Source organism: Festucalex cinctus, chromosome 20 (assembly GCF_051991245.1).
Source record: "Festucalex cinctus isolate MCC-2025b chromosome 20, RoL_Fcin_1.0, whole genome shotgun sequence".
Lineage (NCBI taxonomy): Eukaryota > Metazoa > Chordata > Actinopteri > Syngnathiformes > Syngnathidae > Festucalex > Festucalex cinctus.
Window position 1 is genome coordinate 9,519,203 of NC_135430.1, and position 16,944 is coordinate 9,536,146.

At 44.1% G+C, this 16,944-nt stretch overlaps 3 protein-coding genes across 12 annotated transcripts in view; all 3 read right to left on the minus strand.

Moving 5' to 3' along the window:
• Positions 1 to 7,389, minus strand: part of LOC144009642 (histone-lysine N-methyltransferase 2C-like) — a 44,994-nt gene extending 37,605 nt beyond the window's left edge. The window contains exons 1-12 of the mRNA XM_077509457.1: positions 7,137 to 7,389; positions 6,053 to 6,220; positions 5,041 to 5,126; positions 4,567 to 4,930; positions 4,320 to 4,499; positions 4,142 to 4,167; positions 3,982 to 4,071; positions 3,787 to 3,896; positions 2,618 to 2,768; positions 2,300 to 2,471; positions 2,114 to 2,228; positions 1,881 to 2,044 (exon numbers count right to left, since the gene is read on the minus strand). Coding sequence (XP_077365583.1) covers positions 1,881 to 2,044; positions 2,114 to 2,228; positions 2,300 to 2,471; positions 2,618 to 2,768; positions 3,787 to 3,896; positions 3,982 to 4,071; positions 4,142 to 4,167; positions 4,320 to 4,499; positions 4,567 to 4,930; positions 5,041 to 5,126; positions 6,053 to 6,219 — 1,625 coding nt within the window. The 5' untranslated portion in view covers position 6,220; positions 7,137 to 7,389. The remainder of the gene's footprint in view (positions 1 to 1,880; positions 2,045 to 2,113; positions 2,229 to 2,299; positions 2,472 to 2,617; positions 2,769 to 3,786; positions 3,897 to 3,981; positions 4,072 to 4,141; positions 4,168 to 4,319; positions 4,500 to 4,566; positions 4,931 to 5,040; positions 5,127 to 6,052; positions 6,221 to 7,136) is intronic.
• Positions 7,390 to 8,726: 1,337 nt separating this feature from the next.
• xrcc2 (X-ray repair complementing defective repair in Chinese hamster cells 2) lies at positions 8,727 to 10,605 on the minus strand. The gene is made up of 6 exons (XM_077509196.1): positions 10,499 to 10,605; positions 10,196 to 10,277; positions 9,843 to 9,878; positions 9,622 to 9,774; positions 9,222 to 9,492; positions 8,727 to 9,097 (listed from the first exon to the last, which is right to left on the minus strand). Exons 1-6 carry the CDS (start codon positions 10,517 to 10,519, stop codon positions 8,812 to 8,814), a joined length of 849 nt encoding a protein of 282 aa, XP_077365322.1. The 5' UTR covers positions 10,520 to 10,605; the 3' UTR covers positions 8,727 to 8,811.
• A 97-nt stretch (positions 10,606 to 10,702) lies between these two features.
• LOC144009085 (receptor-type tyrosine-protein phosphatase mu-like) overlaps positions 10,703 to 16,944 on the minus strand; it is a 48,492-nt gene continuing 42,250 nt past the window's right edge. For 5 of the 10 annotated variants that reach the window (XM_077508585.1, XM_077508584.1, XM_077508582.1 and 2 more), the window contains 10 exons: positions 15,988 to 16,104; positions 15,755 to 15,909; positions 15,553 to 15,688; positions 15,335 to 15,484; positions 13,817 to 13,990; positions 13,583 to 13,714; positions 13,347 to 13,472; positions 12,728 to 12,891; positions 11,610 to 11,745; positions 10,703 to 11,524 (listed from right to left, as the gene is read on the minus strand). In XM_077508585.1, coding sequence (XP_077364711.1) covers positions 11,471 to 11,524; positions 11,610 to 11,745; positions 12,728 to 12,891; positions 13,347 to 13,472; positions 13,583 to 13,714; positions 13,817 to 13,990; positions 15,335 to 15,484; positions 15,553 to 15,688; positions 15,755 to 15,909; positions 15,988 to 16,104 — 1,344 coding nt within the window. In that variant the 3' untranslated portion in view covers positions 10,703 to 11,470. Of the gene's footprint in view, positions 11,525 to 11,609; positions 11,746 to 12,727; positions 12,892 to 13,346; positions 13,473 to 13,582; positions 13,715 to 13,816; positions 13,991 to 15,334; positions 15,485 to 15,552; positions 15,689 to 15,754; positions 16,105 to 16,944 lie in introns of all 10 variants that reach the window. The other 5 variants (XM_077508578.1, XM_077508579.1, XM_077508583.1 and 2 more) reach the window with 1 other exon arrangement.

Genomic DNA, 16,944 nt, shown 5'->3' on the forward strand with positions numbered 1-16,944 from the left:
CTCAGGTTATAGAATTAATTCTACTAAATCTAATGCTATGCCATTGGGCATCTTGAAGCAAGTGCCTGTGAAATCTTTCCGATTTAATTGGACCCCGGAAGGTTTCACTTACTTGGGAATTTTTGTGACACCTAAATTCGAACAACTGTATAAAACCAATTTCTCCCCATTGTTTGACCGTGTGCGAATGGACCTGGAAAGATGGAACAATCTTCCTATTTCTTGGATAGGCCGAGTAGCATTATTAAAAATGAATATTCTTCCTAGGTTACTTTACCCACTACGAATGATCCCTGTTATGCTATCTCATAAGGCAATTAAGCAATTGTATAGCTGGTTTAGTTCTTTTATTTGGTCGAAAAGGAAAGCACGCCTTAAGATAGCCATGTTGTGTCAGCCCTCATTAGGTCTTAATTTCCCGGACATTAAAAATTACCAAATTTGTACACATTTGTGTACTATGGCCGATTGGGTACAGAATAAACCGACATCTCTATGGGTTGATATTGAAAGTTCAATGTCTGAATGTCCATTACCTAACTTGCTGTTTCTTCGGAGAACTAGGTCTTTGAAAATCGCCTGCCATAATCCTACTACCCGCATTTCTATTATAGTGTGGCGTATTCTACGGAAAATGGACGGAAGGTTAAATGAACCTTCTGGGCTCACACCAATATGGAATAATCCAGAGTTTCTACCTTGTATGAACGATACGAAATTTAAAAACTGGGCACAACAAGGGCTGTCTAAATTACAGGATTTCTTTGAGGGATCTATTATAATGTCTTTAGATCAATTAACTGGTAAATATAACATTCCAAGAAAGGATTTCTATCAATATCTGAAAGTGAGGGACTTCATTAACTCATTCCAACCCAAAAACGTGTAAATACGTTTTTAATACAGTACTTTGTACTTCACTCCCAAAAACGTATTTACACGTTTTTGGGTTGGAATGAGTTAAGAAGAATACTACAAACTTAATAGTTAACAGAAACATATCAGTCATGGAGAAACTCATTTTTATTTCCAAATGTGCAGGCTCTGTTAAAATATACTACAATGCTCTTAAAGGACTTTCTGTTGTCAATACGTTGCATTTGAAAGAGCTATGGGAGAAGGAACTCAATTGTAATATTACTGAAAATGAGTGGAGAAGTGTTTGGCACAATGTAAAAACACTGCGTTTGTAACAGAGTTAGAGCCACTCAGCTTATGATACTTCACAGGGTCCATATCTCTCCTCACCTGCGCCACAAGATTAAGCCTCACACCTCCTCAATGTGTTTAAAGTGCAAAATTGAAATTGGTACCCTCATACACTGTTTTTGGTCTTGCTCAAAAATATAACAATTTTGGTTTACTATTGGACAAGAAATTTGTTGTTGATTTGGCTTGCAATCCTGTTTTTCTTTTGCTTGGACTTGTTGACTCTGCTGTTACCAACAAATATCATAAAAAGTTGTATCAAATTCTTACCTTTTGTGCTCGAAAATGTTTGCTGGTAAATTGGATTTCTGACCACGCACCCTCAAAGACACAATGGCACAAGATCATTTTCAACCATATATCCTTGGACTATCTGACATGTCGTTGGAATCATAAGGACGATTATTTTCTGAAGATCTGGGAACCTTATTTAACTTATGTTGGACTTGAAATTTCATCTATTGTCAAGAGAGCATTTGTATTTTGAAACAGTAATTTTTGTTTTTGGAATGGGAGTATCATTCTTTTTTTTAATTTTTTTTCCCTTTCTTTCTCTCTTTCTTCTTTTGGGCCATGTTTTTGGTTTTTTTTGTGTCTGCATATACAATAAATATATTTTGGAAAAAAAAAAAAAGATGAAACTATACACATCAACTCTTATCACATAGTACCTGTAGCAGCAGACGCACGTCACATAGTCCTGTAGTGAGTACAAGTTGGGGGTGTGGCCACACATGGCACAAGGCAGAGCTGGGTCACATGACGCACAAAGAAAGGGGTGATTGGCCCAATGACCCGTCGACCTCACGCCACAGCGGAGGCACACCCTACAGTTCTGGAAGAATAACACACACCAACATTACACCGCTTCACCAAAGTGCGTTTGTGTCAGCGTGTGTGTCACCTGGCAGGTCCATTTACTGTCAGGTGTGTGATCCAGTGGAGGAGTCAGACAGTGTGCATGGTAAGATTTATCGCAGCGAGCGCACACCAGCAACACAGACGTGTCCTCTCGCAGCCTAAACGAGAGATGGCGGCACACGCATGACATCACTGCAGCGGCGTGTGCGTGCGTGCGTGCATACGTTACCTGCAGCTCTGACACACTCTGCACGGAGCACATTGCCAGCCAGCCCGGATGAGGGCAGAGGGATTCAGGGGCGGGGCCAAGCATGTAGCGTGGTATTGGTTGCCACAGCAACAGCACATCAACAGACTGCTGACGTCATCGCCGCGTGAACACGACACGCATGACCGAGACGCTGAAAACCAAAGAATTATTTCAAAAAACGAAACTGGCACACAACTTATCAAGTCACGTAGCTCAAGCTGAAGTCAGTTGGAATAAATATGGCGACTTCACGTTGACCTGAAGTGATGCGCGTGCGTGTGTGTGTAGCGCGTGTACCCGTGTGCGCGTGTCTGGTGCACAGCGTGCGTCTCTGCTCCCAGTCCTGATGAGCGCCCGCAGCAGCAGCACATGGGAAGTGGTAGCTCCGCCCACAGCCCGTCTCTCGGCAACACAGCGACGCTCCGAGACCGCCGCAGAACGAACACACCTGGGCGGGAGAAACGCGGGAGGTTGAAAACACACTTGCAGTTGCTGTAGCAGCACACGCCAATTAACTTTTTTTTTTTTGTAGTCCAAGATGAACTGCTGGAGAATATCAACGCTTTCAGACCTTTTCGGTAGGGATAGGATGATTATCGGTTTGATTATAGAGAGATAGACCGTGTTTTTCAGTGCTTATACGGATGTTAATTATTATTAGTCAAGGAGGCCGATAACTAATATTTGAAGGGTGAAATAAATATTAGTGTCAAAATTGTTTAAAATGCAATCCAATCTTGATTCTGTTGTAATATCTTAAAGCATGTTTATTGAACAATTTTTCAGACTTTTTAAAATGTAAAAAAAAGTTTTTGTTTTTTTTTTGTTTTCTAAATCTTAGTCAATTGACATCCTTTTAAATTCCTAACAACGTTCACGGAGCTCCCAAGGTTATCAGTACGTCTTAAAAAGTTACATGGTGGAAATTTAAGTATACCATAGCTCTCTATAGTTTATTACTGTAAATATTTTTTTCCGCAAAATTTAAAAGTAACTGAAATCTTAACTTTTACATTTCTTTGTTTTAATTAATGTCAAACAAAAACAACAGGTTCAGAAGGTTCCCAGGGTCAGTAGCATCTCATAAAGTTAACTGAAATTTTAAATAAATAGCTCCCTGAGATTAAAATGGTTTTAGATTTACCTTGTATCGGCCGTCAGATTTATTTAAAAAAAAAAAAAAAAAGGCCGATACCAATATTTGTCAAAATGCCCAATATTGGCGCATTATCTCTAGTTGATTATTGTGTTGATATTTGTAATTTTGACAAATATTGCAAAAGTCTTTTTTTTTTTCCTTCCATGTCAACTTTTTTTCTTTTAAGCTACAGTTTTATTAAAAAGGAATACTTGATTCATTTATTTTTAGTTTTTTGTATTATCGTGTTTTATGTTTCATTTGTATTCATGTACAGTACTTTGTTTGGACTGTATATATATATATATAATATTCTTCATGAACTGACCTGTGTGCTTCCTGAGTCGATGGCTTTGTCCACGTAGAGTAGCGATTGGCCCTCGCCGCGACACACGCCCTCAGACCAAGACGCACACTGAAGGTGAGCGCAGCACTGACCTGCACGTACACACAGATTAAAAATGGCCCCACCTTCCAAGTGTGCGTGTCTAGACACAAGTGACAGCACACACGTGTAAGCTACCTGTGGGGTCAAACAGTGATTGGACGTCGATGTCGAGCGGAAGTCCGATGGCTCCGAGCTGCTCCACCAACTGGAAGGAAGACTCGTTGTCTGCCAAACAAGAAAATGATGCTCACACTGCAACGCTGTGTCACAACAAATCATGGGAAATATTACTCACCACTCTGTGCTGGACTGCTGCTGTTCCTACACACACAGACACATAGGCCAGTTATTGTGACTGCTAGTTTAATTCCCACAAAGAAACGCAGGGTTTCCCCCAATGTTTTATAAGCCTCGTGGCCCACTAGAATAATTCAAACTAAAAGATTTTCCTTTGTGTTGTTATTTCGACTCACGTGTGCACGGCTTGGCCGCGTGGGTAGCAGTGGTCGTGACAATCGCCGTCGCGGTCTGAGGAGGTTCTGCGGCTGAGGACGTGAAGCGGGATGTAGCCCGGCGTGGGTCCGAACACCACCAGCGGGCCTTGGCCCAGAGGCGGCCGCTCGCCGCGGTAACAAAAGGCACACTGCTGCAGGCTGGCGAAACCACACGGGCGCCGTCAGGACCGTTGACGTGGAAACGCGCCGACACACGTGCACTCACCGTCTTTCGGTGTGTCCCAGACTAGGCGTTGGCGAGCCGGAGTCTTCCGACATGGAGCGTCGTAAGAGTGGCGATGACGCGTCGTCGTCCTCCAGGCGCAGGCAGGGAGACCGCGCGGGGCTGGAGGCCGGGCTGGCTCCGCCCATCTCCGCCTCGGCAGGTGCGGGGCTCGGGCTGGGGCTGCGCGGAGGAGGTGGTGGGGGAACGGGAACCGTTTGCGGCGGCTCCTCCTCCGAGATTGATGGCGGGGGCGGAGCTAAAGGAATGGTGGGTTCGTCGGGAGGGGCTTCAGGGATGGCGGGGGCAGGCTCAGCGTTGGATCTCCTCCTGGAGGCGGAGCCACGGCGTCCAGTTGTCACCGCTGCTGACAAACAAATCAAAATCATCACCATCTTATCACAAGTGCATAACGGCCACAACTTGGCCCCCTCAATTATAGCCAAGAAAAGCCCTGATCATTCTCCTCATGCTCACCTGCTATCTTGTCAAGAGGAGGCGTTTTTGCCATCGCGTCCACGCCCTCTTCATCCTCCACTTGGGCTTGGCCTCGACTCCTCCCCCTGCAGCCACACATACACACACACACACAAAAGTGCATGAGAATGATCAGGTTAGATCAGGTCTGTGGCATTGCATTATATCACCAATTAAAGTACTGCATATCAGCAGTCCAGCACAGAGTGGTGAGTAATATTTCCCATGGTTTATTAGGGATGTAACGATAAGGGCAACATTGTGATATTGTGATATTAAAACTGTCACAATATCATCGTAGTTATGTTCACAATATTTAAAATGAATACATTTGTTAAAAAAAAAGTCAGGTTGATTTCCATGTGTGGAGTTCTGGCACTCTCTAGTGGCTAGTTCATTAGTGCAATTTAATTTTCATTAGGGATGTTTTGGCCTTCTATGTTTAAAATCTATGCTAATTTTCAGATGAAGGGGAATCTAATTTGCTTGCGAAGCGATCAATGTGTGCTTGCATTAGCAAATAAGTGCCTCAATATTGTTATTAGAAATTGTAGGTGGTTTACATGCATTGCTGTTATGTATAAACGCACAATATGGTGCCTTTTTTTTTTATTTTATTTTTTTAACAATATTGTGATCTTTTTTAAATATATCCAAACCCCCCATATCGTGATAATTATCGTATCATGACCTTCATATCGTGATAATATCGTATCGTGATGTTTAGATATCGTGACATCCCTACTGCTTATGGAAGAATTTTTGGGGTTTAAACACTTTGATTTTTTTTTTCTCAGTTAACTCATAATGAACGTAAATTAAATGCAAATTCCAGTTATTTTTGGGCCTGCCTGGACGCTGCCCCCAAAAATAGCAGGGGTCCTATGTATACATGATAACAAAATGGTTTCAACATGACTGACACAGTGTAAAAACACACACGTTATTAATAACAATTTGGCCATTGATGATTTGACTGCTGATCCCAGCCGGCCTTGCTCATCACACTTACTTCTTCCTGGATTTGGGAGGAGGGGGAGGAGGAGGAGGAGGGGGAGGCGCATCGCGGCCCCCTACGCCATCTTTGCGAGGTCGCCCGCGAGGCCGCTTCTCCGATGCGGCAGCTTTACGTCCGGCCCGAGTGACAGGAGGTGGCGCTCTTCTGTCCTCTGAGGGCATTCTGCATCAAAACATGAAAGACAATTTTAATGCCTGCTTCCTGCTTGATGATGTCACTTCCTGGACATCTTGGGTGCATACAAACATTACGTTTCATGTCTGTCATGTGGGCGTGTGTGTGTGTGTATGTTATGTGCCCCAAGGAAGAAGAAAAACATTTTGTCTATAAAATTGTTACTCAGTATAACATTGCAACCTTATTAACAATAATGCAAAAAACAACGTAATGTCGATTAATTTAGAACACAGAACAACTTTGTTAACATTTATTTAGTATGTAACAGTAGAGATGAAGTACATCAATTTGCCTGAAATTAAAAACGACACTCAGCGTCTCATCTTTGAACTTATTTTGACTTCGAATTTATAACTAGCAGTTGAGTATGAAACATCGTACTTTGAATTGAAAAACACAATTTAAACTCAGGTTTCTTTTTACTCATGCCACCTTGTCGGTATTACACTATAACAGTGTGAGACTTCTGCCAAGCCTCCTGAGCAGAGAAAAGAAAAAATAAGTCAGGAGTTGATGCTGATGTTGATGTTGATGACGACCTGGAGTAATAGGCAGATGTTAGCTAGCTAACATTATTCAACTCATTAAAACGCCTATGTCAAACTGTGCTAGAAACGCCCTAAAGTTGAATTTGGTCCGGAGACAGTTGTCAATTTTGTAGTTAAATTCGGAACATCTGTGACAGAAAGCCAACGAAATGTGTAAACACAAGCGTTAGCATTAGCATTTAGCTCGTCGCACCGCCCAGTTGACTGATTACTTATGCTAGCAGCAGCTAACGTTAGCATGGCTAGCCGTCACGCTCAAGGCGCCGCTCGCGTCCACAATTTAGTCCAAACAAGACAAAAAAGTCACACGTGCAGGCGAGCACGACACGAAAGAAGCGAGGGAAGCGTCTTACGGATTTGATGCGATTCTCCTTCTTTTCCTCTCCAGCTTGCTGCCAAGCTCAAGCGATGTGTTGACATACAACTTATCTGAGCGCTAGCAAACATTTGCCACTGCAGTCACAGCGACTCGCCGGCTGCATCGCCGCTCATCGCGTCCGCACTAGTCGCGTTTGGCTTTGGGCGAATCGAACAAGATGAAGGAAAACGTTAAAGTTGCAACCGAAGCTCCATCATGGAGGCCATGTTTGAGCGACCGAAGCACCGCCCGCCTGTCAGCGACACCGAGAAAAGTAGGGCCGCCCAAGTGGACAAGTCCGGCCCGCCGTATCGAGCCCGCCTTGCGGGTTAACTCCCTCACTCACCGTCTGTCCATCTGTCTGAACGTGTGTGTCCGTAAATGTATGTACAATCACAATTGGTACACTTTACGTGTGTATGCGTGCTTTAGCTTGCTTGTATAGTGTCAAAGTGCATCTGACCCCGCGCATGGATCTGCTTGTGGTGGTTCGGTTTGTGTCATCAGACCTCAAATCCCGGACAGGATTTTAATTCGCGAGGATCTGGACTAAACACACGAGGATCCACAAGGATCCAGACTGGATATCCAAATGTCCGGACTGGATCTAAAAATTTTACAGTTTGCTTGCTGACAAAGTAAGCTAATAACACCTAAGCTGTCTTGAAATGAAGCGAATGTCCTCAATATCAGGGGCGTCCAACTCATTCACGTTTCTGGAAGTTTCTGGAAAACTCCTCACCCGGTCCTGTTCGTCGATCATACGAGCAGTCTTAAAATACCATCAAATGCAAAATGTGTGCAGTTTGAACCATACAAATCGGTTTCACTGTACTATTATATCTCTGTATCTTTCGTAAAACAACTTCAAATCTAAAATCATTTCATATTGACTGACTTAAAATCTGGAAATCCTGACCTGAAGTGACTTATCGCGAGTGGGCACTTTTCAGAAAGTTTATGCAGTAGTCCTCGATCCTGCCTTGTAAACGAATCTAATGAAATCAATTAAAAGGCCTTAAACTCTTCTTCCATCAAACGTAATCTCTTTCGAACTCAAGCTAATTGTTGGTCTACATTACAAATCTCTCTACACTACAGGATTCATTTTCTCGGTAGTTACAGCGACCTCAAGTGGACACAATTAGCAACAACAGCTACTTTTATCCAAATTTTGCAGTTCTGACGCCCCCTTCCGTCATCGTCAGGCCGCCATGTGTTTTTTTCCCCCCAAGCGAAGCAACCTGTAATCGTTTGTCCGTCGTTTTATTTTACCCACGCTTATAGGCATTCCGTCTGTATTGACAGACTGTCCGTGAGTTAATCACTGGCGTCAGTAGTTAAAATAACGAAATAAAGCACGACTACTCCCCTCAGTCGACTTCACATTCACATGAAACACAGTTAAACTAGTTAGCATACTAGTCGTAGCCAAAATAGCATAAACTGGCTTGACATCACACATGAGTAAACATAGCCGTTTGTGCTTCCTTCAGTCGTCAGCAAAATAACATGTTGAAGTTCCACAGTTTACACGTTGCAAAAATCCTCCCTCGAGGAGTTGATCAAATGAGACACGTTAAGGTGAACATCAATGCTTTAATAGTGAAAAATACATTTTAATCTGTACAGTAAGCCAAGTTTGACGCAGAAGTCGGCGAGGAGCAGCATCAAACAAATTCCAGGCCGCCGTCCCCGACGTGGAACGAGCAGTTTGTGTACGCTTTGCTCCCGGACGACGTATACGTGCAGTGCACGCTGAACATGTGACCTTTGGGGCGCTCCTCGCCGCCTTCTGTCAAAGCAACTTCCTGTCTGGAGCAGAACAAGCGGTGAGTGATCAGCTGTTGCCAGGGGCGACACAGGTGAGAGAGCGGAGATGAGGAGGAGGAGGAGTTGTGGCTGAAGCGACTCCTGTTGGCGTGGCAGGAAGCAAAGATGCTAATCCGGTAATCCCTGACGGATGAATGGAATATTTTCATATTATAACATTTGATTTCATGTGAACAAAACACTTTGACAGAATAAACAAAACAGCAGCCAATCGCAAGCACGGAAAGCCCACGAAAGGCCCGCCCACCTGAGCAGACCGCCCAACAGCTGCGAACATTTGCTCAGATTCTCTCCCCGCTTGGCCACGCTGGCCCCGGCAGTGCCGCGGTCCGACCAATAGAAGGCTGACGCGCTGTCGAGGAGGATGAGCGCCAGGCTGGGCTGAGATGCCAAGCGATCCTCCAGCGTGTGCAGGGTGACCAGCAGCTGCTGCGAAGCGCTGCAGTGCGCCACCAGCAGGCGGGACAGGCACGCGCGCACACGCGCCTCCTGCTGCCGTGGCGAGCTGGACGATCCAGCTGAGATGGAGCGAGGGAGAAAGAGTTAGGGGGGAGAGAGAGAGTTGGGGGCGATAGACCGACAGAGAGAGGGGGGGGGTGAGACACAAACATACTCGCATGCCGCCCAACATCGTCCATGTCACGTACCGGCGCCGGCAAGCTTGGCATCCAGGATGCTGACGAGCCTCAACATGTCCAGAGTGCGGTCGGTGTCGATGAAGAGCACGTCGAGCTGCAGTCCGCCGGCGTCGTTGGGGAGGACGGCGCGGCACAGGAAGTGGTAGAGCAGCTCCGTCTTACCTGCGATGCGCACGCCACCGTTACGAGAGCGCCACGGCGACGGGCCGCTTCCCGTGGCCTCAACTCACCCGTCCCTTCCAACCCGAACAGCTCCACCACCGCACCTGACACAAACACTCCGTTGTCATCACTTCGCCAATCATATGTCTCATTGAGTGTTGAATGGTATGCTGATATTTCCGCCATATTGGATGTGTCAGCGTAGTGAATGAGGTACAAATGAGAAAATGATGGGTGGTTTGTCCTCAAAGTTTTGATTGTATCATGGTCAAGGTTGCTGTTTTATTTGTTAGTTATGCTATTGTTATACATAGATTTTGACAACAAAAAAGGCCACAATCTAAAAATCCCCCGTAGTGATCAATGTCTGCTCGTGTTTGTTTTGGTGACAGTAGGCTTATGCGTGTTATTGTTGACTGACCGGGTCCGGATTGGGCGTCCTGTGGAAAGATGCGAGGTTCGATGTCATGAAGACTTTTGCGGTCATCAAGACGAGCGAACAGCTGGACACACAGAAGGTGGCACACGTTAAGGGCAGCACTTCGCAGAAGTATAACGAGGCCTTTAGGCGGCACCCGCTACGCTAGTAGCGTTATTCGACAAGCTTACGCTGACGGCGGGCGTCATGAATGCATTGTAAACATTACAAACACTGCCAAGTAGGGAAAAGAAGAAAGAAAAAGTAACGTTTTCAAGTAGAATCGTTAACTTTTCGGCGTCTCACCTTCGCGCCACTCTCAGTCATAATATCGCCACTTCCTGTATTTTTTTTCTTCTTCGGTGGTGTTTATTGGCGGTTAGCAAAGCAGCTACCGCCACCAACTGGACACGAAAAAAAACCCGCAAAAAATACGAAACAAATCACACATGGCAAGGACACTTTGCACTGAATTATAATTACAGACTTACATATACAAACTCCTAATGAGGAAGCATTTCAACATATTGACCTCTTTATTTGTGGTAGCTATGGACCAAACAACACAAAATACAACTTTTCAATAAATACATTTAACATCAGCACCAGACGTGTCTGCATGCTTCATAAGGACAACAAGGAAGAATAAATAGTGGGTTTGCCGCACTTCTATGTACAAAATATCAAACATAACAATACGCAGTCTCTGGCAACGCCCACCCGGCCGCCTCGTATCCAAACGGTCTTAGTTCGCAAGTGGACCACTTTTGGCATTTTTAATACAACTTACAATGCACCACTGTGCTCTCGTCATGCACGCACGCAAATGCTCACATGTACACGCGTGTGCGCACACAGTCACGCACACAATGTTCAAGTTCTTTCTTGTAAGGAAGAAAATACAATAGGAGAAACAATAAAAGTGTGTGCGTGTGCGTGAGTGATGCGGTTAAAGCACATGAAGACGACGGTGACATTTTTCTGCCATCATCGTCGTGACATGTGACAAACAGGAAGCAGCGCACATCGACTTTGGGAGAGTCTTTGAGTGGATGCTCCACGAAAGATGCAAACCACGGGGGCGTGGCTACAAAAAAAACACACGCACACACATGTGCGCGTGTGCGACGTAGTTCAAGCAAGACAGTGCAAAAAACATGTCCTCCACTTCATCCATTGTCAGTAGTCGTGCTCATCGGTTTGGGCTTCCTGGTTGTGTCCAGCAGCACTGTCGCCATTGGGGATGAGGATGATGAAAAGAAGGAGGAAGGCCTCTCTCTATGCGGAGGACAAATACTCCAGTGCCACTTCATAACAAAACTTGTATTGTTCCTGTGGACAAAACAAGAAACAGTGGAAAATGACTTCAGAGTCGACCACGCAACCGTGTGTGTGCGTGAATGCGTGCATGCGCTACCAGAAGGTCCACCATGTTGGGTTTGTTGTTTCTCAGCGTTTTGACGGCGTGAAAAACGTCAAGAGACCGCTGCTGCCGTAACATGTCACACACGATGTTGACGCTGCAGAACACACCACTTCGGCCCCCGCCATTCCTAAGGGAGGAGGCAAAAGTAATGAGGGATGGCAAGGAAAAAAAAAAGTCAAGTTCCAACTTTCACCAAGAAAGGGAGCCAAATTCGCAGCTCTATTTAAACAGCCACAGTATCATGTTACAGTAGTGGCATCTTGAAATATGGTGAAAAAAAGATGAGGAAAATAGCACCTCATAATACTTGTATTTGTATAAAAGCAAACAGAATTGACACCATTCAATGGTATGAAATAGAAGTAAATAAGACCTGATGCAGCTACTTTGGCCACTTGGGGGCAGTATAAGACAGATAAACTGATTTAAATACAGTACAGTGTTCTCTCGTTTTCCACTGGGGTTAGGTATCAAAAAATACCCGCATTAAATGAAATCTGCAAAGAGGTTAGCTTTATACTTCACATTTATTATAAATGTTTATGACTCTAAAACCCCTCACCACTCAGTTTATACACTTTTCTCATCGAGGAATTTACATTTTCTCACATTTCTCTCGTTTAAACATTCGCAATGTTCAAAGCTTGATAAATTTTATAAAATAGGTGCATTAATAGTAAAAAACAAAAAAAACAAAACAAAATGCAAGCAAAATTGCACCCCAAAAAATCAGTGAAACAGCGAGGCCATGAAAAGTGAACCACGTTATAGCGAGGGAACACTGTACAGCACTAACAATTGTCGTTCTTTGCTGAGGAACAAGAATACATGACAGGACTGAGTGCTGTTGTCTACAAATTTACATGTGTTGCTACACTGTGTTCAAAAATCTAATGTTCGAGTGTCGTAAAAATGCACACATGTTCATATCCCGAGTCTGTGCTTGCAAATTGACCGAAAGATGGCCCTTATCTTGAAAAACTCCTACGTTAGGTCGCTCTTATCTGAAGGCACCATTGTACTCAAATGTCGCAATCAGTCAATGCAGTAGCATAACTTGCTAGTTGTCGATGCAGTTTGTGTCACGAAACAATGTAGTGCGTGCGTACAGGCAGTGCACCAGCGTGCGTCCGTCTCCGCCGTCGTAGTCGTCCTGCCATTTGTCCACCAGGTGGAGCAGCTTGAGGAAGGAGCGCTTGTTGACCGGCGTGTCCCGGTATCGTGGCCAGCCTAAGAACTGGAACTGCTGCACCATGCGGTAGCCATCCTGGGGCTGGGGAGGTGCAAAATGGGCGAGGGCAAGGTGAGCAAATGAAACACTGTTACAAGATGAATGTGTGAAAGAAGAAGTAGAAGAAGAAGTAAAAGAAGAAGAAGGAGGTAGAAGAAGAAGAGGAGGAGGAGGTAGAAGAAGAAGAAGAAGAGGAGGTAGAAGAAGAAGAAGAGGAGGTAGAAGAAGAAGAAGAAGAGGATGTAGAAGAAGAAGAAGAAGAAGAAGAGGATGTAGAAGAAGAAGAAGAAGAAGAAGAAGAGGATGTAGAAGAAGAAGAAGAGGGGGTAGAAGAAGAAGAAGAGGAGGTAGAAGAAGAAGAAGAAGAAAAAGAAGAAGAAGAAGAGGAGGTAGAAGAAGAAGAAGAAGAAGAAGAAGAAGAGGAGGTAGAAGAAGAAGAAGAAGAGGAGGTAGAAGAAGAAGAAGAAGAAGAAGAAGAAGAAGAGCGAAGCACGCACCCTGGCGTTGTTGTAGATTCGGAAGATGCGGCTGATGACGTCTTCTTCTAGGTCGGCCGACACGAACTCCACCTGCAGCAAGCCTAAACGATGGACGCCGTTCTCGGGCCAGTACTGAGGACACAACTGGAGGACAAGCACAGAACAAACTGTTAGCATATATGCTAAATATATCAATCCTGCGGGTGATGCATAATCCCGCCTCAGTGATGATGTCGTCATTTGCATGCTCTGACCTGCGCGGGGTCCACGTCGTTGAGCATGACGATGGCGGTGCAGTGGTAGTCCAAGACCAGGCGCCAGAAATCCTTGACGGTGTTGGGGAGCGGATGCTGCGTTACGATGAATGCCGACGGCTGCTTGTAGCTCTGCGAGGCACAAAAACGTTTGCCGAACATCCCCGGCAACTCGCAAGACTTTGGCCCAAAAGCCTGCTCCAAATTCTCATGCCGGAGTGCGTGCGTACGTACGTCCATGAGCGCGGCATTGATGTAGTTGGAGCTCTCGCCGTCCATGGTGATGAGGAAAGGCAGGCAGCGGTCAGGAGGAAGCACGTCCATGCAGCGGTTCTTGTCATGGTTGCGCGGGAGCAGCGCGATGCTGCAGTCCTCCACGCGCAACGTCGGCGTCACCATGTTCAGCGTCTGACGCGCACGAAAAACCATGCAACATTTTGGGGGAAATATGCAGGGTTTTTATTTTCAGATTTTTTTTCTGGAAAAATGCAACTTATATTTCTTGAAATTATTATTATTTTGTTTTAGTTCTTAAAAAATCAAACTTTTTGAAGAAAACTTTTGTTGGACAAATGTTTAGCTTTTTTTTCTGGAATTCTGCAACTTGTTTCTCAAAAAAAAAAACACAAATATACCACTTAATTATTTTTGTGGAAATATATGACTTCTTTTTTTTTTTTTTTTTTTTTTTTTATAAAAACATTCAACTTTTTAAAGATTTTTTTTCTGGAACTGCGTAAATAATTTCTAAAAAAAAAAAAAAAAAAAAATCTAAAAAAAATATACATACATACATACATATGCATATATATATATATATATATATATATATATATATATATATATATATATATATATATATATATATATTTATTTAATTTTTTATTTATTTTTTATTACACAACCTTTTGGGGTCAGAATATGCACCCCCCCCCCGAAATATACAACATACTTCTTGTAAATATATATTGAAAATATGTAACAACATATAACTTTGTTAGGCAAATCTTTAGCTTTTTTTTCCTTAAAAAAAAAAAAAGAAACCCAAAACAAAACACTTTTTAAATACATTATTTTTTTGTCGCAAAATATTAAAATTTAAATAGTATTTTTTTTTTTTAATCTGAATTTTTGATGAACGTGCACAACTTAGATTTTTTTTTCTGGAAATATAACATTTCTCTAAAATAGGGCCTTTTTTGAAAGGTGCTTTTGTTTTGGATAAAAATATACAGTACAACATTTTGGGGTAATATTTTTTTTCCAGACTTTTTTTTCTGACTTCTGAAGAGATTTTAGAAATGAGAAAATATGCAATTCTTCTGAATTTTTTTTTTTCTAGAATCAACCATTAAAATATGTTGACTGGCCATCAGTTTTGTGTGCAACACAAGTCAAAGTTTCGAGTGAAAGGAGCCATGCGCATCTTTTACAATTTGCTGAGGTGCCCCTCACAAGGCTCGAAAGTGCCCGGAGAATATCGATAAAAAAAACCTCCTGGAAATGTTCACGGGAGGAAAAAGTTATGATGCAGTAAAGTGAGAAGAATGATGAAGCCAATGCCTATAAGGAAGATTATTCACTTCCCTAACCCTTTTCAACTTCTCGCCATATCCAGTCGATGTACAGGTACGTACAGCGCAAAATTTATTTTTGGCCTTCGTAATAATGAGTTTTAAAATGATATTCAAGTGTTTTGGGATCATATTTTTTATCACATTTTGGTTTTTGGTTCCATTCTTGCGTGTTTACCCGGAATTCCTCCTTAATGGGACTGGAGTTGGTCTGCGGGTCCTGCCGGTTCATGTCGTAGTAGACGGAACGAAGCTGATTGGCCGGGACGGACGTGTCGCCGCACAGGCACGCCTCCAGGATGGCGTCGTGGATGAAGACGTACTGCTCCTGAGGGTGCACGGCGCCGTGTCACCTGACGACGTTGCAATCGCCCGCGTGTGAGTGCGTGCGCGTACCTCGGTCTGCACCATGTTGACGCGTCGCGCTCGCAGCTCTCGTACGCAGTTGTAGATGTCGACCACGCCCTCGCGCTCCGCCATGTCCAGCATGATGTCGATCACCATGAAGCAGCCCGTGCGGCCAGCGCCGGCGCTGTCACAAACGCGCGTCGTTCAGCTTGTGTGCCGCTCACGTGACACAACAAAAAACTCGTCAGACCTGCAGTGGACGACGGTGGGCCCGGCGGTGGGCGGTGTCTTGGCCTTCACGCGGCGTATGAAGCCGAGCAGTCCGGTGGCGTGCAGTGGGACGCCGTGGTCGGGCCAGCCGGTGAAATGGAACTGACGGATCTCCCGGATCTCGGCCACGCCCCTCTGGAACACGAGCGATCCGTTAGCCGTCGGGGTCGCGGCACACGACGGACAGGCGGAGGCTTCGGCGACGTCACCGACCTTTTCCACGGCGAAGGTTCGGATGACGTACTCGGACAGCAGCTGCGTCTCCATCAGGGTGACGGAAACGTCGCCAAAGATGTCACTGTCGTCGGGCCAGTATTTGCAGCACTTCACCTGAATATGGTGCACAATATTCACATTCCTGGTGAAAACATTGTCAAAAAGAGCTTGTTGCAACATGGCCCTGGCTGATCTCTTACACTCTTCTGCCACCAGTTGGTCGTTTTTTTTTGTTTTTTTTGTAATAACTACCATTGCTTTAAGCCACCTCTTCACGTCAGAAGCTGCATCAAATGCAAAAAAAACCCCAGAAAAAACGTTTTTGGGAGTGAAATAAAAGGTATTAAAAAATGTATTTATACGTTTTTGGGTTTGAATGAGTTTCAATAATGAACGACTGTTGACTTTCATTTCTAGATAATGAAGTTTTCTATTTAAACTGTCCATAGCAGCAAAATATTTTGTTCTTGAGAAATATTAGTATTATATGGGCTATGAAACAAAGTGACGTCAGAACAACTGAGGAGATTTTGACAGTTAAAACTGCTACGAAATTTGACAATTCCTGCTGGCCTATATGGGGCTCTCGCTTAGTAGCTAGCGACGAGCTACTAGCTGCTAACGCTTGGAACAGGCGCCACATTTTACAATATCAGCATCATCATATATTTATTTTTAGAAACTACTGAACTATCCATTTCTAGCCCGGAAGACGATTCAAGTCTGCCACAAACAACTTTGAAATGATTGATTGTGTTTTACTATATTTGCTAAGATTTTATTTGGAAGGTGGCCTTCTCACCACTTTGGCAACGGGTTAATGTCCTGCATAGCATTGCTATGGCTAGCTTGACCGCCTTCCCACCCTGAGGCTGAAAAAAAATCCTCAACCATTGTTTTGGACTCGTTTAATCTCCCTAAAATACTTGAATGTTTACACTGTGCAATATCTTG